This window comes from Urocampus carinirostris, chromosome 13, assembly GCF_059441175.1.
Source record: "Urocampus carinirostris isolate Australia breed hairy pipefish chromosome 13, RoL_Ucar_1.0, whole genome shotgun sequence".
In the NCBI taxonomy this organism is placed as follows: domain Eukaryota; kingdom Metazoa; phylum Chordata; class Actinopteri; order Syngnathiformes; family Syngnathidae; genus Urocampus; species Urocampus carinirostris.
The window spans coordinates 32,454,642-32,480,279 of NC_142361.1; the positions used below are offsets into that span (position 1 = coordinate 32,454,642).

Genomic DNA, 25,638 nt, shown 5'->3' on the forward strand with positions numbered 1-25,638 from the left:
TTGATGTGACCTTTTCCAGATGGCGAACCCCTTGATCTTGACCAAGTTCTCCTGCCGAGAACACGCACTCTGCAGCCGCTTGATAATTCAAACTCAAATGCCAGCCTCGGTTGGCTTCCCCCATATATTTATCAACAGAAAAAAACAATACCGGTACTTGGAACTGACACAGTTTGAGAGTTCTCTGCTGATACTGTTCGAAAATGTACTATACACAAGTCGCACTAGTAAAATAAAGATGATAAACAAGGGGCAGGGGTAGTGTGTGAGTGTGATTGTGTTATTCACGGAATTTAATTATTTTGTCACTTTTCTTTTGTTTGTATCCATTATTTGATTAATCGTGTTATATTATTGTCAAAATTATATTTCCAGTAGTGTTTTGTTCAAAATACCACATTCTTACAATCAAAATGCAGTTCGAAAAGAGGGGGAGCCTACTTTAAAGATGCTGTCTGGAATTCGGAAATGTTCTACTGGCTGACGCCATCTTCTGGCTATGTCATCATCACAGCCTATGACAAAGTCCTAAATTGGCAGTTGCCATGTATGTGCATTTCTGAGATGTGCTCAAAAATTTTTTTTTTTTTGTTTAAATATTATCAAGGGTTTGGGTTGCTGTTATCTTTAGGCTACACTAACAAAACCCGCAAAGATGAGCATGAAATCACAAAATCATGTCAGTTTCTCAACAATTAGCTTCTAAAGTATTGTGTGCCCTCACAAAGAAACAAAATAAGGGATCCTTTATCACTTGGTTAGTTATCACTTTTGTAAACAGCCGAACAAATAAGCGTATAATAACAGCACAACTATGTAAACAAAACTGTGTAAACAATGCCATAAATTCCAAATGAGGCGCCCATGGCAAAAACTCTTATTTTGGCTGTCCAGTAAACAATCATGAATTAACATTTGCTTATCGACTGAGTGAGATAAAGTGTTAAACCTGTTTTTATCCATCTTATTTGGCAGCCGTTTTGCCACTTGCAGGGATATGAAAAAAATGAACCCTCGTTGCTTGGGGTGCCTTAAAAACAATAACAGCTTACATGTAAATTTGGGGTATTGAAGTTTTTCAAGAAAGCATTTAAGGGAGGTAAAATTATAAAAGGCTATAAAAGATAATTTATGATTATGCGCACTTTCATTTTACTTTTTATTACACGAGTCGGGAGACCATTTAAAGCAAATAGATTTTACATATGAAACATAAAAGTAAAACACACCTTTCTCAAGGAGAGTATTTTTTTGTTTTTACCTACTAAATCTATCTATCCATCTATCTATAGGACATTTCCAACAAAAAATCTCACAAATTAGGTAAAAGACATGATGTATTTATTTTTTATATGTTTTTAAAAAAAAAGGTCTAGCATGAGACCTTCGATTGATTTCAAGAGTTGTTTTCCCAATAAATAGGGAACCTAATCTCAGACCAGTAATGTCTAACAGAGATAGCAAATGAGCGCCTGTATTTTACTGCCACCTACTGGACACCAGAAATAGTACTGTACCGTCCAGACTTAAATCATCCTTAAACACACTGATGTAAATGTCACTTTTGCATGTGTATGTGTACATTCTAAAGGTTTGCTGGAGCCGCAGCCAGTAGTTAATGTTGGCATTTCACACTAAAACGGTCATCAGTCAAGCCTGGAGCGATAACTGTGCCTCCTCTAAATTGCGCCAATTATAAAAGGTTTGCTTCGCTCAAAATGTCCTTTGCCACTCCAAATGTCAGCAATGGGATAATCTCATGAATGGAAGATGAAAATACGCTTATATGAATGTGTCAATAAGACGGGTGCCGGCAAGCAGGGGAGGAAGGCGGTAATTGTGTTAGGCCAAAATGAGCGTTCATCTGTCTCCTTTTATTTAGCAATGGATATTTAATGGAGGATTTACTTTTAAAACTTAATGTTGCTCTTTTTTAGTGGAATCTTGACAAATTATTCATTACTAACATGCATAACCCTACATAAAATATATCCAAACTTATGAGGAAGAACTTATGTTTATCATGACTCACTCGTTTGATGGAGCTACGGGTCTTCTCCTTCCATTGGTGGCTGCTCAGCTCCAGGGTGCAGTGAACGTAGGTTTCTCGGTCATATGAGCCCAAAATGAAGAGTCTGCGAGCCGAAAAACAGAATGCGTCACACGAGTTCTCAAACTTGCTGTAAAATATCTCAAGTACAACTCGAAAAAATAAAGCTATATGTGGCCTCAAACCTTTGTTATAAATGTATTGCATTTTCATCATTTTGGTGTTCGTCAGGACGTTACATTCAACGATTTATTTTACGCAAAAACTTGAAAGTCATACAAGGTCAGCTCTATTAACCGAAATTGATGGTGCAATCTGATGTACTGCGATTGTGTCATCGCAAGACACAGCGGTTTAAGCCTTGTGTGAGCAGACAGCAACTGTAACAAAGCTCCCCAGAAGAGGGCTCTGCTTTATGAAGATTAACGTGTGTCAATATGATTAACCCTTGTGTTGTCTTCATTTTAAGGACAATGTTTGTCCTTTTTTTAGTACAACGTGCATGGAAATGTGAATAAAAACAACATTGCTTTTTTTTCAACTGTTGGAACCAATCTAGGAAAAGTCATATAAAATTTAAAGTTAAATGCAATATTATTCAAGGGGATTTTGGGTTTTTTTTAACAACACAGTGGTGGGCCGTTCTGACCTGAGGACAACAGGAGGATTAATTTCTCTCAAAAACATAACTAGCGCAGAAAATAGTATTGAAATTGCAATACTAGTATGAAAAATTATTTTCATTGTTTTCCAAAACTGTGCAGCCCCAAGTCTGTGGAGTTTGCATGTTTTCCCCGTGCTTGCGTGGGTTGACTCCGGTTTCCTCCCACATCCCAAAAACATGTCATGTCAGGCGAATTGGCCGATCCAAATTGTCCCTACGTGTGAATGAGCGAACGAATTGTCCGTCTCTGTGTGCCCTGCGACTGGCTGGCAACCAGTTCAGGGTGTCCCCTGCCCACTGCCCGAAGATAGCTGGGATGGGCTCCAGCATCGCTGCAACCCTACTGAGGATAAGCGGTGCAGATAATGGATGGATGGATGTTCAGAACATGTTTGTGAAAACGTTGAAATGATGCAGACAACAAAACAAAGCAATAGAATAATTGCATAAGTCTTAAAGACAGGGGTAACCAACCTTTTAGAAGTTGAGAGATACTTTTTTGCTTCTGATCCGTACAAGGTGCAATCAGTTAGATAAGTATTTTAAAATAAAAAGGTTATTACAATGTTGTTACTATGTTACTACTATGCTATTACACGGTTGTCATTATTAAAAGCAGGCTTAACATAAGCTCATGTCAAGGATTTCTCATGCCAGTTAGTAATCAAATTTCCTTGAAAATCACGATGACACATCACTGGTGATTTATTTTCAGAGCACCACGTCAGTGGCGCCTGCGTTACAGTTTTTGAGTTGCTATTTCAATCTGAAACAATGCAAGACTAAATTGTTGTTTTTATAAGGTTTTATTTTATGTTTTTTTCCTGGGAGGAATTGTCATCATAAAATATGTAGACAGACCAAAGAGAAAATATGGGCCCTTTATATAAAATGTGTAATATTTCGTAATGCAAAGCTAAACAAATATAAGATAATAAGAATGAAAAATACAGGAAAGATGAAAAACATATACTTCCATTTTTAATTAAACTCTGAGCAGAAAATTGCGAACTTAGGTCATCATTTTGGTAAGAAAATAACAGAACCTCACTTAATCTATGACAAGGTTTTGTATCATCCACAGAAACCAAGAAAATGAAAATGCTGCCCTCTGTTGTTCTAATAATGTAATTGCAACGTCTGACAATGAAAAACAGGAAGAAGTCGACCAAGAAACATTAAAAAAAAGCTCAGAGAGCTTTCACTACTTCATTTTGGATGTATACAAAAGCAACATCTAATATGTGAATAAGAGTCACTTTGAATATTTGAAGTTTTTGTTTGACCTCTTCAATCATCCCTATTCTACACTAACAAAAAAAAACTAGTGACAAGAGATTATCATAAGGCACTTGATTTATGGTACAGGCCTTCAACCTGCCCCATTACAGAAAACCAACAGAATATTACACAAGTATTGATTCAGGCGTTTGAAGTGACAAAAAAAACAACAATTGCCCTCCCTGCAAGGTTTTCTAAATCTATCTCCAAGCAGATCTTTTGCAAACTGAGTTCAGTGATTTAAAAGGGCAAGGCAACTGGGTTGTAATGGACATGAATAATTTAAATACCATCACGATCTAATCTTTCCATTCCCCGTCCACCACAACGAAGAAAGGTTCACACGTTCAGTAAATCGAGCACATTAGAAAGGGTGTGTGCAAATATGTTTTCACGAAACAGGTTCAATGACTTGCTGCATCACTGTCTTGTGATACTTGCTGAACTGAGCTCTATTGTGGAAAGCAGAACAGGGGTTGAAATTATGGGATGATCTTGATTTTATCATGGTTCTTTTTTTAAGCATGTTTTTCTTTTGCTAATTTCCGACCATTTTCCTATAACTTTTCCTATGGACAGATTCTCCCACCTCAGCTGTAGACCTCTGCAGTTCATCCAGAGTGATCATGGGGCCTCTTGGCTGCATCTCTGATCAGTTTTCTCCTTGTATGAGCTGAAAGTTTAGTAGATTTGCAGTGGTCTGATACTCCTTAAATTTCAATATTATTGCTTGCACAGTGCTTCTTGTGATGTTTAAAACTTGGGAAATCTTTTTGTATCCAAATCCAGCTTTAAACTTCTCCACAACAGTATCTTGGACCTGCCTGGTGTGTTCCTCGTTCTTCATGATGCTCTCTGCGCTTTAAACAGACCTCTGGGACTATCACTGTGCAGGTGCATTCATACAGAGACTTGATTACACACAGGTGGATTCCATTTATCATCGTGAGTCATTTAGATCAACGTTGAATCATTCAGAGATCCGCACTGAACTTCTGGACAAAGTTTGCTGCACTGAAAGTAAAGGGGCTGAGTCATTTTGCACACCCACTTTTTCGTTTTTTATTTGTTAAAGGTTAAAATATACAAGAAAGTGTGTTCCACTTCATGATTGTGTCCCGCTTATTGTTGATGCTTCACAAGAAATTCCAGTTTTATATCTTGATGTTTGAAGTCTGATACGTGGCAAGAGGTGACAAAGTGCAAGGGGGCCAAATAGTTTCGCAAGCCACTGTCTATACATATATTAAACCAACTCTGTCCTCTTAAGGTGTTTAATTTGAATAGTGCAGACATATTAAACTGTTAAGGAATAACTACTAAATTGAACAAAAGCACACTATATCGACTAACTGCACTAAAGCACACACTGCCTTCAATCTACAAAGGGGTTTCTTTCGTATGCTTATCGGCCTGGGGGTCGGCAACCGGTTGTGCCCTAGCTCTTTATCAAAAATATTTTAAAATGAAAAAAGATATGGTTTCTGTCGGATGACAAACATGACACAGACATCCCAATGAATATAAATTCAGTACGTGTTCCCCTTTCTTATAGGGATTATATATAGATATTGGGGGCTGCTGCAGATATATTTTTGGGGGTCCAAAAAGGCTGACCCCTAAGCTATGCATTGTGATGTAGGATTTTAACAATAGTGTAGTCCTGCTCAACTTCGTACTTTGTAGTTCATGGCCTCAGTACATTGCTGATGTAAAAATATTCCCCAATCCATTATTCCCAATCACATATTGCTGTGACCGGTGGCCAGCTGATCACATTTTTGTTGGGCTTGACAGCTTTTCTATTCCCGTTATCTCCTAAAATGAACAGTTGTGAGGCCGCGATCCATATTCCCCATTTCATATTGCAGCTAGCAGGGGCCGGCAGATGGTACTTTTTTCGGGAAGCAAGTCAGTCTCGCCGCAATCCATTATCACCGGGTAATTGCTGCTGAAAGCAGTGACACAGAGCGTTTTTTTAAATTCATAGTTAAGACCGCAGAAGCATGCCATTGTGACCCACCTAAAAAGAATGGCACTGCTTTGGCCGCAATCCATTATCCCTAGTCAACTATTGCTTGGTAGCGCGGGTCAAGAGAGCACATTTGTGTGGCAGCCCCCCCCCCCCCCCCCCTTTCCTAAAATGAACAGCACCCATGCAGCTGCATTCCTTTATCCCCACTATACTATTGCTGTGAGCGGGGGCAGGCGGAGCGGATGTTAAAAATAGGGATGGGGGTTACTTTGCGGACTTTCACATATCGCGGGGGGTCTGGTCCCCATTAACAGCAATAAAAGAGGGATTAAAGCATTCTGTTGTCATTTTATGATTCCTTATTGTTTTTATTTTAAAAACAATGTTGCAGTGACCAGCAGCACGGCGGCGCAGTGGTTAGCGCATGTGCGGCACAGTTCTGAGGTTGTGGGAACCTCCTGCGTGGGTTCAAATCCAGCTCCCGGCCTAGCTGTGCGGAGTTTGTATGTTCTCCCCGTGCTTGCGTGGGTTTCACGCCGGTTTCCTCCCACATTCCAAAGACATGCATTTCAGGTGAATTGACCGGTCCAAATTGTCCCTAGGTGTGAATGAGCGAGTGAGTTGTTTGTCCCTGTGTGCCCTGCGATTGGCTAGCAACCAGTTCAGGGTGTCCCCTGCCCACTGCCCGATGATTGCTGGGATGGGCTCCAGCACCCCCGCGACCCTACTGAGGATAAGCGGTGCAGCTAATGAGATGAGATGAGATGAGGTTGCAGTGACCTGACTTCTCTGACATTCTATTTAGTGATCCGTAAGCTATGCCTATATATAAACTTAAGGATGTTGTGAGCACTCAACAAGCAATTAGAAACAATAAAGATTGGACACACTCAGTTGCTCTACCAAAGTCAGTCAAGCGAAGTTAATGCTTTGGTGTTGACTTCATTTTTGTGGAAATGACGTAATAAGTGTGAAAGTGTGTAAGCACAAAGGTCATTTGTCATACGGAGCCACAGCTTACGGAGCAATTTTCTATATCTATGATTAAATAAAACCTCAATACAAGGAAATAAGTGAATGAATTAATCACAGAATTCTGGAAACTTGCCGGAATATAATGGGCCTCAAAAAAAGAACAAAAAAATAGACGATCTAATGACGTTGCAATTTCTTGAAGATCGCAATCTCATTAAATTCGCAAACAATCTAATATTGTCACATCACCCGGCCGTTATTAAAATGGACTAACGTTATCTGGACAGACGATTTACCCGCACTGCAGAGGGGTATAAGGAAAAAAAGAATTCAATCAGCTGACTCACCTGCTACATTCAATCAGCGTAACTTTGAGACGGCCTTCCACAAGTCGGCTGTCCTGGATGGACAATTCTAAATCTGATGTTGATCCCACAGGTGGCTGCACTTGGAAAGGGAAAAAAGGCTTGTATCTGTAAATAAATAAAACACGTTTGTTATAAAAAAAATATAAATACAAATATTATCACTCTTAAAGTAAATGTATTGGAATAGAGGTGCGACACAGTACTTGGTTTGCCTGCAAGAAAAATGATCATTCTTAGAACGATATTATTCAAGTTAGCTTAGATATAAACCAAATGGGTCTAAAATAGGTTATTCTACTTTTTGATAACACACAAAACTACATTTCTTCTAACAAGACTTGCTACTATTTCATTTATGCATCTCTTGCTCATCCACTCTAAAAACTCAAAACGAAAAAGACACAATAAAGTCAGTATAAACCAAAACATCAGATTGGGTAACATTTTTGGGTTACTCATTTTACCCAAAACATGACTTAAAATGGAAAAACACGCCCCAAAAAGTTTGTTTTGTTTAAAATAAACCCTTCATTAAAAGAGTTTAGACCTGTTTTCTTCTTACAGCTTTTCTTCTTCAAAAACAAACAAAAAAAACAACTACAGGTTCACCTTTTAGACAATTTTCGAATTGAAAATATCAAGTAGTAGATCTTCATAAAGGTTCTTACATTTAACACAATTTAACAGGTAACTTTCTGGCAAAACTAACTTAAGTGTTTTGTCAGAATGGGTTGGAACCTTCCCCTGCCCACAGACTGAAGATAGCTGGGATGGGCTCCATCAACCCCGCGACCCTACTGAGGATAAGCGGTGCAGATAATGGGTGGATGGATGAGTTGGAACTTAAAATGAGATACTTGAGCTGACACGTGGCTATTGTGATTTTTGTCCCTATTGACTCCTTCAAGTTACATTTTGGAATACACATTTGCGTCTTTACTATGAAATGAAAGATTATTGACTCAATTTCTGGGGGAAATTATTGATATACCCTTTATTTTTAAACCAAATGCATATTGCACAAACCCTTACGATACCAACCGTATGTAACATCCTACATGCCATCATTTCTTTGTGTAAATATTGTGTAAATTATAACTATAACATTATCCTCCTTGTTTTATTACCTTATCTTCTCTGTTCCTTATCTTCTTGGTTTCTTTACCTCACTGTGAATGTGTGAAACTAAAGTGTCATGCCCAATTTCGTTGTCACAATATGTTAACCCATTTTGTAACAATGACAATAAAGGTATATTCTATTCTATTTTTTTTGTTTTTCTTCATTGTTTACCTTTCTTTTTTACCTTTGAACCTTGGCCTACTATAATTGTCTTGAAAATTGCTCTCGCTCCCGTTCCTAATACAACAAGGATTTTGAAACTCAAAAATTCAAAATGAGCTGCAACGTTTGGATGGCCTGATGTGGGCAGCAATCCCGACCCCGCCCCCCCTCCACACGATTACCATCTGTGACAGCATAGAAAATCCCCAGGTCCAATTCTGGTTCACTCAGGCCGCACACCATTACATCATCTTCCCACACTCACTGCATGATTGAAGCTGATTCACAGCCTCACACCGTCACGATAGCCAGCTCAGAATTTACATATATTTTTAATGAAGTAATTTGATATACGTTAAAGAATGAAATTTGCAGACAAACTACCAATAGTTGTGAAATTTTGTGTCTGTCTTTGTTAAATTTGTCAGTTGATGATCTTGAAAAGTAGAAAGTACTTATAATATTCAACTGCAACCTCAGTGGAAATGTTTAAATCTAAGCTTAAAACACCCTTCTACTCTATGGCATATGAATAACCTATATTTTAGGTTGATAATATGTGTATTATTTGCCCTATGTAGGTTTTAGATGAGGCGATGGTGTCATAATAGTCTGTAGTTTGCAATAGTCTTTGATCTGTGCAGCCCTTTGAGACTCTTTGTGATTAAGGGCTATACAGATAAACATTAGTTGACTTGACTTAACTAAACCAATAACTCAAAAGCTAGCCAAAATGTTGACATTTAATAGTAATAGCTGGGGCATGGGTCACTAACTGGCATGAGAAATTGACATGGACAGTGACTGTAAATGCATGATAGAATATTATTTAAAACATTTTTTAATAAACTAACCTGTGATTTAAATATGTAAATCACTCATTGACCTAATGCAAGGCTGACGTTTTTGTGCTCGACCTAGACAAGTTTAACTCTACTTCTAAAAGATACAGCATGGTGAAAACATAATAACATAGAAATGCATAGAAAACTGTAAAGTCAAGTCCAGTCATGTTTATTTGTATAGCCCTTAATCACAAAGAGTCTCAAAGGGCTGCACAGAACAAAAATATCATATTATACAAAATATATGTAAAAGAAGGTTCAAAAAAATAAAAAATAAGTTGAATTGGGGCAAGTTTTGTCCCCAATGTGCCTTTGTGCACGCCATAAAAAATATACATTTCTCATCAAGTAATACATGTTAAGGCTAACATTTAAATCGCTGGCTAAATGTTTTTGTATTTGCAATATCTCTTATAGTTTCTGAGCTGGCCTTATTAGCCTTTTGATTTTTGTAATGCATAATATCTAGTTCAGTGCTTAAAAACTATTTACATTACCTGGCAATAATTGAGAGTGTTTTAAAACCAATGTGATGAGTTCATCGATCGATTAACCCATATAAAATTAAATATAACGTGCCCATGTAGATGTCCTGTAGGCCCTTTGTCCCGATATGTAACAAAAAGTAAATCATAGCTTCAAAAATAATTGATCTAAGGGTTCCTGCAGATTGTCAGATTTCAAATTTTGGCAAAGGAAAGTTATTCATAATGAGAAATGATTGTCATTGAGGGCACACAAATTGTGGGGTGAAAAATGTGAACACTGTTCTGAAAATAAACAGGTGTACTTCCAACAATGTATTAATAATAATAATAATAATAATTTCCTTGTATTGTCATTCTGTGTAACAATGTACACAGAACGAAATGTCGATTGCACCTGACCCGTTGTAGCGAGCCAATGCAGCCGCAGCCAACAGAGGGCGCCGCCGACCACTTTTTAAGTCTTAGGAATGACTCGGCCGGGGCGCGAACCACCGACCTCCCAGTCTCAAAGCGGGCATTAGGAAATAGAGGTGCAATACATAATCGATTAATTGCAAACTTATTGTTACAATAATCAACAACTATTTTTCTAGCATTTTCAGGCATTCGGTGGATGTGCCCAGACTATACGATCTGCAACTCAAGGCCCCCGTGTGCAATATTTGCCCACTAGAGGGAGCGCCAGTGCCACAGAGCACAGCATAGCGGCATGATGCCGGAAAAACATGGCGGCGACTCAAGTAGTGATTCCACTGTGTAAAGGAACTATACAATTCTCTAGCTAAGATTTTTTGTGGTTCAAGTATTTTTGCTAGGTATACAGATTAATGTTTTTTTTTTACTGAACGAAAGTTTGTCGTACCACTAGGAGGCACTAGATATTACACACTGTCCCTTTAAGAATCAAGTCTTATTTTTAGAGCTTCAAGTTGATTATTTAGGTTAGGCTGAAGGTCTGGGAATCATTTGTGACTGGTGTTCAGGGGCTTTGCTTTATTTCAATAGATGTCGATGTTTCAGCCTGGTCATCCTGGAAGGGGTAGTATTACCTCATGCACGGCCCCTTCTCAGGGTTTCTTAATTTCCTCATTTTGAGGTTTTTGAGTTTTTCCTTGCCCTCATGTAGGTTTAAGATCAGGGGATGGTGTAATCATAGTAGTCTGTGCAGCCCTTTGAGACTTCTTGTGATTAAGGGCTATACAAACAAACATGACTTGACTTAATAATGCAATTATTTAGATACCGTATGATTATTGTTAGGTTTCTAACGGTCCCCAAAATTTTAGATACCCTAAAGTAAATATTTGCTGATTATTTAGTCCGATTTTTCTCATTCTATTCGTTAAATTGAAACCAAACAATGCACTGATGTAACATTATTTGGTCACAGGCAACTTTAATGTTTCAACTCACACCTTGGGTGTTGTTTTTTTTAAATTACTGACCAAATTCGGGGTTGGGTCTCTTTAAAAGAAAGAACTATGGGTTTGGCCTGACTCCAGCAATTTAATTTGACTTTGGAATATACCAACATTTGTTCCCATTTTGTGACATTAACTTATCCTGAATGTATATATTTTTACTCCATTCATAAAGACTAAATTATTAGTTTATATATCTACCTGAGAACAGGTTCATCGATTATTAGCATGATAAATTGTCGCACCTTTCCAGGAATACCATAAAAACTTTCAGATTAAAGAGAGTCAACAACAAACAGGGCAGCACGGCGGAGCAGTGGTTAGCGCGTGTGCGGCACAGTTCTAAGGTCTTGGGAACCTCCTGTGTGGGTTCAAATCCAGCTACCGGACTTACTGTGCGGAGTTTGTATATTCTCCCCGTGCTTGCGTGGGTTTCCTCCGAGCACTCCGGTTTCCTCCCACATTCCAAAGACATGCATTTCAGGTGGATTGGCCGCTCCAAATTGTCCCTAGGTGTGAATGAGCGAGCAAGTTGTCTGTCCCTGTGTGCCCTGCGTTTGGCTGGCAACCAGTTCAGAGTGTCCCCTGCCCACTGCCTGATAATTGCTGGGATGGACTCCAGCACCCCCGCGACCCTACTGAGGATAAGCGGTGTAGCTAATGAGATGAGATGAGAACAACTAACAGTAAGACAGAGCCAAGAGGGACAATCTGGAGCTACAATGGGAGACTATACTGCGGCAAATGTTTCCTCGTTGCTAAACAAACTGCTTTATGGCAACAAGTGGGGAAAAAAGAAAAGAAAGCCACTGGGGAAACACATCAACCACATGACATTCTCAACTGCAGATTCGTAAGTGCAACTGTGAAGCATTTGAGGGAAGCATCGGTTAAAAATAAAAACGTGCTGTAGTGAGGAGGTCGGATGATTAAACTGGCAGCTACAACGAATTCCAAGTCCTCCAACAGTACTTTTCAAACTTCAAGTTGGCTATTTTAAGTGAATCGGGGGGATCTATTTTAATTCAATATGTTGTTTTTTTGCTGATGAAAATTCTGAGTTTTTTCTTGCAATCTTTCACTTTTTATATTAGCTTCTTCAGCTAACCGGTAAAGTATGTCACTCAAACAAGCTCTGACCATCTCCAGCTATTTATTCTTTTCAGACGCTTCAGGTGTATCCAGAGGCGTGTTCAGGAGAGTAATCAGACATGTAGTCGCTTGTTAATCGCTTGCCGCGCACTGCTGAACGTTTTGTAATCGCTCACTGTGATTGCCTTACTGATCCAAAATGGCCGACGACAGTACAATGGATTTCGTTCTACAGCTTGCTTTGAGCGAGTTGGCTGATATGAGCGACAGTTCGCATATTGACACAGTTAAGGTTATCCTAAACGCAGTGGAAGGGTCATACCTGTCTTGCATTGTTCACAAACATTACCAGGCAATGTAAGACGATATATTACATCGCCAACAGCACTCGTCAGGGTGAGATCCTCCATCTTCTGCACTGTCGACGCCATGTTGGAAATCAAAGTAAGCGGTCTTTCTCCCGTGATTACTCGGGCACGCGAGCGCTCAATAATCATTGGCCGTTCAGAAGCTAGCGATAGCTAGCGATAGCAATCGCTCACTCTCCTGAACACGCCTCAGCTTAGTTGTAACTCAAATGAACACCAGCTTCCAAAAGTAGGCTACTGAATTTTGCTTAGTGGTGTCCTCCAGGCTTCTGTAGTGTCTCTTTTTCTAATTTACACATTCCAGCTTAATTCTAAGCTACAACAACTTATAGTGGGTAACTACTAAACACAGTCACTTTAGGTTAGGGTGTTTACTTTCTATTTCAAGACTCTTGCCCTTTGCAATACATTTTGCAGTTCCTCTTTGGCCTCTTCCTCTTTTTTTCGTTCACTTTTCTTTATTTTATTGACTTACTCTTCTCATTTGTTCAACTACATTCTCATCACCGGCAACTTGTGTTTTATTTCTTTTGGGCCAAATTCGGAATCAGATATATCTTCAACTGGATAATTAACTTGTGGTCTGTGGTCCTAAATAGCTGAAAAAAACTGCATCATATTCAACTTTTTTGACTTCGACAGAAAATGTATATGTTTCTGTCAACTAACTCCTCTAAAAGGGCAAAATTAACAACTAAAAATAATAATCGAAAATGATGGCAGCGCTCATGAGTTGAAACACACTTATATTCTATATCAATGGTTCCCAAATTTTTGCAGGCTGAGGAATTTCATGCTGAGGTTTTGATTTTCCTTGCCCTCATGTAGGTTTTAGATCAGGGGATGGTGTAATAATAATCTGTAGTTTGCAATATTCTGTGGTCTGTGTAGCTCTTTGAGACACGTTGTGATAAAGGGCTATACAAATAAACATGACTTGACATTCCTCATGCTAAAGTTTTTGAGTTTTCCTTACCCTCATGTAGGTTTTAGATCAGGGGATAGTGTCATACTAATCTGTAGTCTGTAATAATCTGTGGTATGTGCAGCCCTTTGAGACCCTTTGTGATTAAGGGTGTCACAAATACACATGACTTAAACATGACTTAGATAAGGATAAGTAAAAACTTTCCCCACTCTCTCGAACAGGCATAAATGCATTATTTGGTTTATGTAAGAGGATTGACTTTCCTCTTTTTGCCTTTCCTCTTCTGAACTTTTTGGTTGGGTTGACAGTCTGCTTTGTCATTCTCCTTATGTGAGATCAAACTGGAACCAATTTGGTCTTATTGTTCTTTGAAATTGGCAAGCAAACTCTTTCTCTAGAATCAGGCTTTGTTCATTTGGCTTGTTAACGTCACATGATAGAAGATTAATGACTCCAGAAAAAGCTAAGCAAACCCAAGACGTGACATTGAAAGCAGTGTGTTCCTCAAATGGGTTTCACCCGTCTCAACAGCAGATCTTTTATTTTCTTTGCATCTATTTGAGGGAAGTGCAACTTTGACTTGAATCGAGTGAGGAAACAAATAATCATACATTTAAAAGAAGTAGTCTACAATTGATCTCCTGTTTTAATATACATGTACAAATCTTTCTGATTAATAGAGAGAAAATAAAATATTATTTAAACAATTGTTTGTTTCAGACCTAATCCAGAAACAATTTTAATTGGTTAATTGATTTTATTGATTGTGGCATTTTCGATTGATATTTTCACATGACTAAGATGTGAGACAACGAGAGGGAGGGGAAAACAGATAGAAATAGAGAAAGAGAGTTACAGAGAAATGAAGTGGGAAGAAAGAGTAAACCGTGAAAGAGGGAAAATGAAAAAAAACAGGAAGAAAAAGAAAAGATATTGAGAAAAAGAGAAGAAAAAATGAGAGGAAAAGGGAGAGAAATGGGGAAATAGAAAAAGAGATAGAGCAAATGAGAGATCAAGAGTAGGAAAGAGAGAGAAGAGAAAAAAGAATGCGAGAAGAGAAGATAAAAAGGCAAATAGAGAAAGAAAAAGAGAGAAAAATAGAGAAAGGGTAAGAGAGGAAATGGAAAAGGGACAGGAAGAGGCAAAGAAAAGGAGAGGGGAAGGGAGAGAAAAAAAGGAAAAAAGTAGTTTTCAATAATCTGTGCTATGTGCAGCCCTTTGAGACTCCTTGTGATAAAGGGCTATACAAATAAACATGACTTGGCTAAAAATATCCAAATGGCCTTAACAGTCTTTGATTTTATCTGAATAGGGAAAGGTTTGGACACACGTCCTCATACTTGTCAAACAACTGGATTTTATTGCATTTTATATGAATTTTTGACAAGGGGGAAAGAGTCCCTCAAATCAGGTGTGCACTGCAAATGGACAGTTTCACGCATTTTGGTGACATGGAGCGAACGAAAAGTAAAACTGACTGAAATGGCACTGAAAATAAAAATCATATTCTGCAGATTACAAGCTGCAAATAGTAAATGATTTGGCCAAAAAGCAGAAAGAAAGTTTGTAAAACATTTAAGCGACTGGCAAGAAGCGGAAATGACGTCTGACATAAGGGAGGTGGAAGGAAGAAGCGGCGCGTCTTATACCCCAAAAATTCTTTGGATTTAGAAATCGAGTTAATATTTTGGAAAGCATTTTCTTTGTCTAAATTATTACTTGAGTAAAAGTGCATGCTGTGCAGATCCTCCACGAAGGGGAAAAAAGAAAAACAAAAACGTGACAAGGAGAGAGAGACAGAAAGAGAGAAAAGCCTAGCCCTCTGCTTAATGATTGACATTTTAAGCCCGAACCTGGCCCGATTTTCGGGCCCAAGATCTTACCTCTGATACTCAGTGTCCCCAAAAAACACATTGTAGGCTTGTACAAAACACTGCAGCGAGGCTTTTTACTAAGACAAGAAAGTTTGATCACATTACCCTGATTTTAGCTAACCTGCATTGGCTCCCTGTTAGCTTAAGATGTGATTTTAAGGTTCTGTTGGTAGTATACAAAATCATGCATTGACTTGCTCCCTCACAGCTTTCAGATTTAATTCCCCCCTATGTTACGGTCTGGAGCCTTTGCTTTGAAAATGCTGGTCTACTAATGATCCCAAGAGCCAAGAAGAGAAACGCAAGTTCGAGAGCATTCTCCATTCGGGCCCCGGTGCTGTGGAATACTCTTCCCCCTGAGATTCCATCTGCAACCTTAGTAGAAATGTAAATCTAAGCTTAAAACACACATCTATTCTATACCACAGGGGTGGCGAACACGTGGCTCTGGAGTCGCATGCGGCTCTTGGCCAATAAGAATGCGTCTTTTTGCCTCATCATACTTTTTATATACTGAGGCTCTTTGCCTTGTTTCATGTTTAGTTTTTTTGTGTGTGTGGACAAGTCCCTTGAAATCAACACAAGAACAATACTTGTTGTATTGTAAGGAGAGGAGTGTGTTATGGGAAATAATATATTTTTAATTGTGTGTGTTTGTGTCTGTCTGTCATGGCAGGTCAGTGCATGGTGTGGCTCTTTGACTCTCACAGTTAAAATTTTCGGTTCTTTGTGTTAAACTTGTTCGCCACCCCTGCTTTGGCATATGAATAACCTATATTTTATGGTGACAATATCTGTGTATTATTTGCTCTCATGTAGGTTTTAGATCAGGGGATGGTGTCAAAATACAGTGGAACCTCGGTTTTCGAACAAATCGGTGTTCGACCAAAAATTTAGAGAAATTCTTGCTCCGGTGTTCGGTCAAAAATTCGGAGTTCGAACGCCGGTAATGCGTGAGTGCGTACGTTAGAGTGCGATGCTGAGCGGCGTACGGGTGTAGATCGTGTAGATCGCCCCCACCCCTCGTGCCCAACTGTTATCACGTGCGCACTTCCCTTCTTGCTTTCGCTTTAAATAGGAGTGTTTTAGCCCCTAACTATGCCTCCGAAGAAGGTCGTTGCAAGTAGAAAAAAGAAAAGTTGTTCGTACAACTATTGCCTTAAAGAAAGACATAATAGCTAAATATGAAAGAGGTGTGCGAGTTTCCGATCTTGCTTACGCCTTCTGCTGACCACCACAAAGGTAAGAAATCCTATTCATAATTCTTTTATCTTTTTTTTACACGTTCGTGTTAGCGTAATCCTTCGTACGGAAGATTACGATAACGCGAACGTACGATTAGCCTGGGTTAGCGTTATGATTCGAGGTAAATATTCAGGGTGTTGGAACTGAGCCCAAAATTCAGGGTGTTGGAACGGAGCCCCCTTTCCAATGAAGCGCTAGCCACTTGTGGTGCTAAATGACTTGTAAACGACCTGATTTTTTTATTTTTACAGGTTCATGTTAGCGTAATCTTTCGTACGGAAGATTACGATGACGCGAACGTACGATTAGCCTGGGTTAGCTTCATGTTTACGTTCATTCATGGTAAACATTCAGGGTGTTGGAACGGATTAAAACGATTTACATTATTCTTAATGGGAAAAATGATTTCGGTGATCGAACAAATCGGTTCTCGAACAGGGTTCTGGAACGGATTATGGTCGAGAAACGAGGTTCCACTGTAGTCTGTAGTTTGCATTAGTCTTTGATCTGTGCAGCCCTTTGAGACTCTTTGTGATTAAGGCCTATACAAATAAACATGACTTGACTAGTAAAGCCAGCTTACTTCTACTCACCTGATTTTATAGTTAGGTAGCGTATGTTTCTTCTTGATGACCCTTTTGAGTTGGTTGACGATAATGGACGTGAGTTGAGGAAGAGGCCTCCCTTCAAACTGAGACTTGACCTCAAAATCCACCAGCGGGTCCTCCAAAAACGAAAAGGACCAATGCGTATAGGGCACCCGGGTAAACTGCAGCCTGAGCTTGCCCACCACTCGCCTCATCTTCACGAACAAGTAAGCAGACTTCCAAAACACCAACTCCACATCAATAGCTAAATGGAAACCTCCATTGTACTCGATGTCCACCTCAAAGTTGAGTTCCTCCGGCATGCCGTCCTCGTTCATATGCACCGGCTTCAGAAGTTTGGCCGTCTTCAAAACAGGAAGAGAATTACCTAGAGAAATATCTCGCAGGCTTAGTCCTTCCAGCAGGCGACCTGCAGTTTTGGTTTGCAGCAGCTCCTCAAATTCCACCTTTATTTTCTTAGTGAGCCAGTGTCTCACCACGGGGGTGTCCCTCAGCTCCCTAAATAGGAACAAAAAAATGGCATTAAGGAAATGACATGTTTCGGGTTTCTCGGAGTCCACGGAGTCGCCGTGCGGAGGCGGTTGTTGTTGTTTGGGGCTGCCGCCGGTTCCCGTCGCTTCTTTCGTCGAAGCGGCCTCCGTTTGCCTAGTGGCGGTGCCTTCTTGTGGTTGAAGCTGGTTGGTGTCGACATGTTGGGAATTAAAGTAATCCTTCAAGGCGTTATCAGGCACTACTTTGGCGTACTGTTCCGTCCTTTCGACGGGTTCCGGGCTTCTCCGGTAGATGAAAAGGAACTGTAGAATTAACGTGACGACTGCTCCGGAAAATGCAGAAATGAGGATTAAGTAAATCATTTCGAGTAGCTGCCAGAAAAGGGGGTTACATTGTACTCGTGGTCGTTGTTTTATTCGTGTTCCACCTGGTCGCTTTAGAAGCTGCCATATCATCTGCTTCTTTCCGGAGATCGGGGATCTCCTTCTGATTGGTCGAACGCAGTGACGTCAGGGGACGTCATGACGGAAGTTTGACGTTTTTCACTTGTGGCGTTCACGGTGAAACGGATTTGTTGCAGTCTCGGGTGAGGGGAAACCCTTTTCGAATGGTTATTTATGACCCGAACTTGACAGTTAAAAAGCGTTTAGCGATATTGTATTATAAAAAAAACTATTGTTATGAATTTAAAAAAAGGAAATCATTTTGTGGAACTTTTCCCCCCAGGTAAAACATAATTATTTACAGGGTTACTTTAACTTGATTACTTTCAATTACTTTTGGATTACTCCAATACCAAATATGCTAATAAAAGACAAAAGAAACTCATCTCTCATCTCATCAGCTGCACCGCTTATCCTCAGTAGGGTCGCGGGGGTGCTGGAGCCCATCCCAGCAATCATCGGGCAGTGGGCAGGGGACACCCTGAATTGGTTGCCAGCCAATCGCAGGGCACACAGGGACAGACAACTCGCTCTAAATATGAATAAAATGACTAAATTTTGTGCAGGCTTGGGGAGTAACGGAATACATAAAACGGCAAAAATGATGTTGGCAAGCTCATTCATCTCATTAGCTGTACCGCTTATCCTTATTAGGGTCGCGGGGGGGGCTGGAGTCCATCCCAGCCATCTCCGGGCAATGGGCAGGGGACACCCTGAACTGGTTGCCACCCAATCGCAGGGCACACGGGGACAGACAACTCACTCGCTCAGTCACACCTAGGGACAATTTGGACCGGCCAATTCACCTGAAATGCGTGTCTTTGGAATGTGGGAGGAAACCGGAGTGCCCGGAGGAAACCCACGCAAGCACGGGGAGAACATACAAACTCCGCACAGTAAGGGCGGTAGCTGGATTTGAACCCACGCAGGAGGTTCCCACGACCTCAGAACTGTTGCCTGTTGGCTAGCTGTTTGAATTTATTTTCATTTTGTTTCTGTCGCATTTTATGTTAGTTTGGCCGGGGATCAAAGAGATCAAAGCCAGGAGAGAAAGCTTACCACGTGTTGTGAGTCATCATTTTATTCATATTTAGTTTCTTTTGTCTTTTATTAGCATATTTGATATGGGAGTAGTCCAAAAGTAATTAAGTTAAAGTAACCCTACCCAACCCAATTTATTTATAGCCAATCAATCCATCCATCATTTATCTGCACCACTTATCCTCAGTAGGGTCGTGGGGGTGCAGGAGCGCATCTTAGCTGTCTTCAAGCAGTGGGCAGGGGACATCCTTAACTGGTTGCCAGCCAGTCGCAGGGCACACAGGGACAGACGATTTGCTCTCTCATTCACACCTAGGGACAATTTGGACCAGCCAATTAACCTCACATGCATGTTTTGGGAATGTGGGAGGTAACCGGATTGCCCGGAGAAAACCCACACAAGCACGGAGAGAACATGCAAACTCCACACCGGAAGGTTCGATCTCATGACCTCAGAACTGTGCCGCACATGCGCTATCCACTGCTCTGCCGTGCTGGCCTATCTACAGTATAGCCTACTCTTTTGTTTTGTTTTGTTTAAGATTTAGGACCTTTTTCACCTGCTCATCTTACTACTTCAGTTTCAACGCCTTTTTCCGCTCAATTTCTGATCAGATTTATTTGTTTTGTTTTGTTCCATTTTTTCTTCAGTTTCGGGTTACAATTTTGGGCCCTGATGTTACATGGGGGCGTGGTCTCAGTTGGACCTTTTACTTGTGGCGTTCAAGGAAAAACGGATTTGTTGCAGTCCCGGGTGAGTGGAAACCCTTTTCGAATGGTGATTTACGACCCAAACCTGATAGTTAAAAAGCGTTTAGCGATGTTTTATTATGAAAAACAATTGTCATGAATTTAAAAAAGTAAATAATTTTGCGGAACTTTTCCCCACAGGTAACATATAATCATTTATAGCCTACTCTTTAGTTATTTTAAGATTTAGGACCCTTTTCACCTCCTCATCTTACTACTTCGATTTCAACGCGAACCCCTTCAATTTCATTTTTGAGACACACCACCTTCCCCCACAGCGTGGTTTGGAACTGGAGACACATGTGCCTATCACCACACACCTGTCTCGATTCCGGCTTTGCTGCATTTGGGTCCACCTGTGCAAACATGACTATAGTTCATGTATTCTTGCTTATTATTTAAATAAAAGTTATTTTTTTCAATTATTGAAAGTTTTATAATAACACTACAAGGCATTTAACAGTAGAGACATTGTTCCTTTAATGCTATAACTCGTTTTTGATGGAGGTTGAAATGTTAAGACCAGAACAGATGGAGGACCCAGATGCAAAACGTTTCTCACAAGTGTATTGAAATATAGAGGAAAGGCAGCGCCAGCGATCCGGTGCTCGGGATCGGAGCCTGTTCTAAATGCCGAACTGGATCTTCTGGACCGGGAGATTGTAGCATAGTTAAACGGAAAAACAGGTCGTTAGCCAGGACGGGAGATCAGAACGTGGTTGGGGTCAAAAAACGGGTCGTTAGCCGGGACGGGAGATCAAAACGTGGTCGGGGTCAAAAAACGGGTCGTAGCAGGAGACAAACGGGGAAATCAGGAACGGACGAGTGGAAAACGGGTGACAAAACGGGACAGACGGGAGTCAGAGTCAAAAATGCTTGGCTTGTGAAAACAAAGGTTCCCTAACGGATTGACCCAGAGCGAGTGAGAGCACTGAGCTTAAATAGGAGGGGGAACCAATGACCAATGGCGCCAAACAAGCGGGCACAGGTGAGTGTAATGAGTAATCATGACATGAAATTGAACTGTTTCCTATTTCATTTTATGCAAAAAGTTGAATGTCGATTTTATATACATTAGGTTTGAAAGTGGGCGGAAGGGTGGTTAGCGCACAGCCCCACGGCGCAGAGGTTCAGGGTTTAAGCACAGCTACCACACCCTTCCCGTGTGGAGTTTGCATGTTCTTCCTGTGCCTGGGTGGGTTTCCTCTGGGTACTCCGGTTTCCTCCCACATTCCAAAAACATGCATTTCACGTTGATTGGCTGGTTCAAATTGTCCCTAGGTGTGAATGAACGAGTGAGTTGTTGCACTGTGATTGTGTCCCCTGCCCACTTGCCCGAAGATAGCTGGGATGGGCTCCAGCACCCCCGCGACCCTACTGAGGATAAGCGGTGCAGATGATGGATGGAGGTTTGAAAGTGAAAAGAAGTACGAAAATACTATCTCAAGGAACTCCAACATGTACCCACATGCGAGGAATGTGCGGCTTCCGCACTTCCCTCAAGCAGTTCACCTGTGAGTGAGTTTCCTTGCCTTCTTCCTCTGTCCTCAGAAAAGTGCACCTTTGCAAAATCTTGTATCCCCGGTTTACGTTTGAACGTTAAAAAGTGGGGAGGGGGGCTGATTCCATAAATGTAGGATGCATAGAAAGGCATGCTCAGTGACCACATGACAGTCCTCACACATTTCATTTGATTCCTTTAGATTTATGGCCCCAATGTGGTTTTCATGTATTCATTACTGGAAACACAATCAATGGAGGATCCTTTTTAAATGTAGATCCTAATTAACTCCACTCATGAGATAATGCATTCACTTTTGGATTTAATGCTAGTGTTTTCAGTTATAAGCATGACGCAGAGAGTAACAACATAGAGTTTTTGAAAATAACACCGATTTTGGCTAACTTGCACTGGCTCCCAGTTAGCCAAAGATGTGACTTCAAGGTTCTCTTAGTATTGTACAAAATCATACATGGACTTGCTCCCTCTTATCTTTCAGATCTGATCTGCCCCTATGTCCCAGTCCGAAGCCTACGATCTGAGAGTGCCGGTCTTCTGGTGATCCCGAGAGCAAAGAAGTGTTCTGCTGGTTCGAGAGCGTTCTCCATTCGGGCACCGGTGCTGTGGAATGCTCTTCCCCCTGAGATCCGATCTGCAACCTCAGTGGAAATGTTTAAATCTAAACTTAAAACTCACTTCTACTCCATTGCATATGAATAATAACCTACTCTTCTTGTCGGCTGAAAAATAGTCTGTGTAACATAGTGTACTAATCTGTGAAGCCCTTAGAGACTTATTGTGATTAAGGGCTATACAAATAAAAATGACTTGACTTGACTTGACTTGACTTCATTTTTATTAGTTTAACTTTCTCTTTGTGTTAGGGTCACCACCGACCGATCTATTTTGGATTTTATGTACATTTGTGGGGGCACGGCGGCTGGGTGGTTATCTTGCAGCCTCACGGTGCTGAGGTTCAGGGTTCAAGTCCAGCTACCTTCCTGAGTGGAGTTTGCATGGTCTTCCCACGCCTGGGTGGGTTTACTCCCACATTCCAAAAACATGCATGTCAGGTTATTTGGCTGGTCCGAAGTGGTCCCCAGGTGGGAATGAGCGAGCGAATTGTCTGGTCTCTGTGTGCAACCAGTTCAAGGTGTCCCCTACCCACTACCTGGAGATAGCTGGGATGGGCTCCAGCACCCCGCGACCCTACTGAGGATAATTGGTGCAGATAATGGATGTACATTTGTTTATTGCATCAAGGCCTCCTGAATTAGGAAGGTCTGTTTAAACTAAATCCAGTTAAAATCACTGCATTATAAAATGCTATCATTGAAATTGTTACATTTTGATTGTAAGGGTCATTTTGACCCAGCTATAAAAACAAGAATAAAAAAAAACACTAGCTACAGCTAAAACTGAAATCATAACTTAGCTGGACATATTGTGCATCAAGTGCAAGTTATATATCTGCATAAAATGCACTAAAAATGCCACTTTTTTCTACACAAGCATCTTAACACATACTTACATACATATTACACAAATGCAGGTTCTTGCACATGAGACTTTTACTCTAATTTTGTTATTTATTTAGAACGTGTTATCAATATTGGCACTTCTTTGTTGTTGTTTGTTTGGTCTTGCAAATTCACATTCTATATTTTCAAATGTTGTGCTTTTTATTCTATATTTGTATTACAGTTTGATTACTGGGAAAAAAACATTTGATTATCTACTGTTTAATTATCGTTTTATTGTATTGTATTGTATTGTATTGTACAGCAGTTTGTGAGAAAATAATGTATTGTTTTCTTTTATCATGATTGATGCTGTTTATGTGTCGGACAAATGCTCAAGTAGACATACGCTACTGTACTTTAAGTATGTTCACACATCAAAAGTGTAACATTATGAGCTATTAGACGTTTTACAATCCAATGCATATCTAAATTATTGTAATAATCGATATTGATTAACATATTTGGCATTTCAATACTATGTTCCATACTTAGCCTAAAATATTCCTGTTCCCACAAAAATGTATATAGCTGATGTTATATTTTACTAGTTATTTTGTTGTAGTTTCTGTGCTCTGTACAGCCCTTTGAGACTTTTTGTGATGAATAAATACGACTTGACTTGACTTGTGCTGTGCCTTGATAACATAGACACAAACACAATCCATACCCCAAATATTATTTCCCCTGCTCACTGCCCGATGATTGCTGGGATGGGCTCCAGCACCCCCGCGACCCTACTGAGGATAAGCGGTGCAGCTAATGAGATATATATAGCAGGTGTGGTGTAATACCAATTAGACCTAAGATTTATGGCCCGAGCCCGAACCCGAACCCGAACCCGAGGCAATTTCGGGCCGGGTCGGGCCTGAAATGTCAGTCATACGGTCGGGTCGGGTCGGGTTCGGTCCTGCTTTTTTTTTTTTTTTTTTTTTTTTTTTTTTTTTTTTTAAATTAATTAATTAATAATTATAAATATATGTTCATTAAAAATATATACTTAAACTATGTATGGATACTAGACCAAGGAATATAGTAAATCAAATAAATATTATTTGTGTACAATTAGTTGTGATTGCGGAAATCATAGCGTACAGTGACGTTGGTGACTTTTCCATCCGCATTAACAAACGCATTTTGTAAAATACGATCGCGCTTTATTGTTTAAATAAACGCGTTATATAGACTAGAATCTCCCAATTATTATAATTAGCTCGCTTTATTTTGTTTTAAAGCGTATTATATAGAATACGATCGCTTTTGTCGGAAGCGTACATTGACGTTGGTGACATTTTCATCCGCGTTAAAAAACGCAATTTGTAGAATACGATCGCGCTTTATTGTTTAAATAAACGCGTTATATAGACTAGGATCTCCCAATTGTTATAATTAGATCGCTTTATTGTTTTAATAAGCGTTTTATATAGAATACGATCGCTTTTGTCGGAAGCGTACATTGACGTTGGTGACATTTTCATCCGCGTTAAAAAACGCAATTTGCAGAATAAAATCACGCTTTATTGTTTAAATAAACGCGTTATATAGACTAGGATCTCCCAATTATTATAATTTGCTCGCTTTATTGTTTTAATAAGCGTTTTATATAGAATACGATCAGGGGGGGGGGGAATTTGCGTAGGAGTCGGAAAAGGGCACAACACGTCAACACCCGCTCAATGAAAGTGCTGCGCTAAAATCTTAAGGACGTACTACTACTGCTGCTGTGGATTATGGCCCAATGATCAAGTCGTCAAAATGACGGACGCCCTTAAATGTTTTCGCTACCTCAAAAAAAAAAACGTCAATGACAGATTGTCGCTTAATGTAACATCTGCAGTGCAGACACAGAAATATAAAAGATGTAAATGTTTATACAGTTTTATTTAACTTAGGCCTAGATGTTGTAACAAAAGGCAGAGTTTAATTTGTTATCATAAATCACCCCTCCTTATAAATAAAATATGTAATTTCGGGCCCCCTCGGGCCGGGCCAGCAAATCCAGTTAATTAGTCGGGCTCGGTCCGGGTCGGGTTTAATACCCCTCGGGCCTGCGTCGGGCTCGGGTGCTTTTTTTTGGCCCGATCTTACCTCTAACCAATACACTAGAAAGCAACCTTTTTTTTATCTATGTAATTACTATGAAGTATATTTTAAATCTTTTTAAATTGAAATTGAGGGGCAGAAAAAAGTTTTATAGATCCACAACAATAATAGGAAAAAGAAAAATAATGTAAAAAATGAAAATTGGATAATGCATTGGGTTCCTTGTGTACTTTAGTCTCTTACAACTGATTTCAGAGAAGAGGAGGAATAATGAAAGAAGGACAACTCCAAGAGTCTTGGCAAAGTTTTCATTGTAAGACCGTCCCACTAAGTTTTGCAGGTAACATTCCCGAGAAGCACTTGAACGCAGCATTCCATAGAA

At 40.0% G+C, this 25,638-nt stretch overlaps 1 protein-coding gene across 1 annotated transcript in view; it reads right to left on the reverse strand.

Moving 5' to 3' along the window:
• pdzd8 (PDZ domain containing 8) overlaps positions 1-18,471 on the reverse strand; it is a 41,171-nt gene extending 22,700 nt beyond the window's left edge. Inside the window, exons 1-3 of the mRNA XM_088351413.1 lie at positions 17,452-18,471; positions 7,293-7,418; positions 2,033-2,135 (exon numbers count right to left, since the gene is read on the reverse strand). Of these exons, the coding sequence (XP_088207539.1) occupies positions 2,033-2,135; positions 7,293-7,418; positions 17,452-18,413 (1,191 nt within the window). The 5' untranslated portion in view covers positions 18,414-18,471. The remainder of the gene's footprint in view (positions 1-2,032; positions 2,136-7,292; positions 7,419-17,451) is intronic.
• Positions 18,472-25,638: the final 7,167 nt, after the last annotated feature.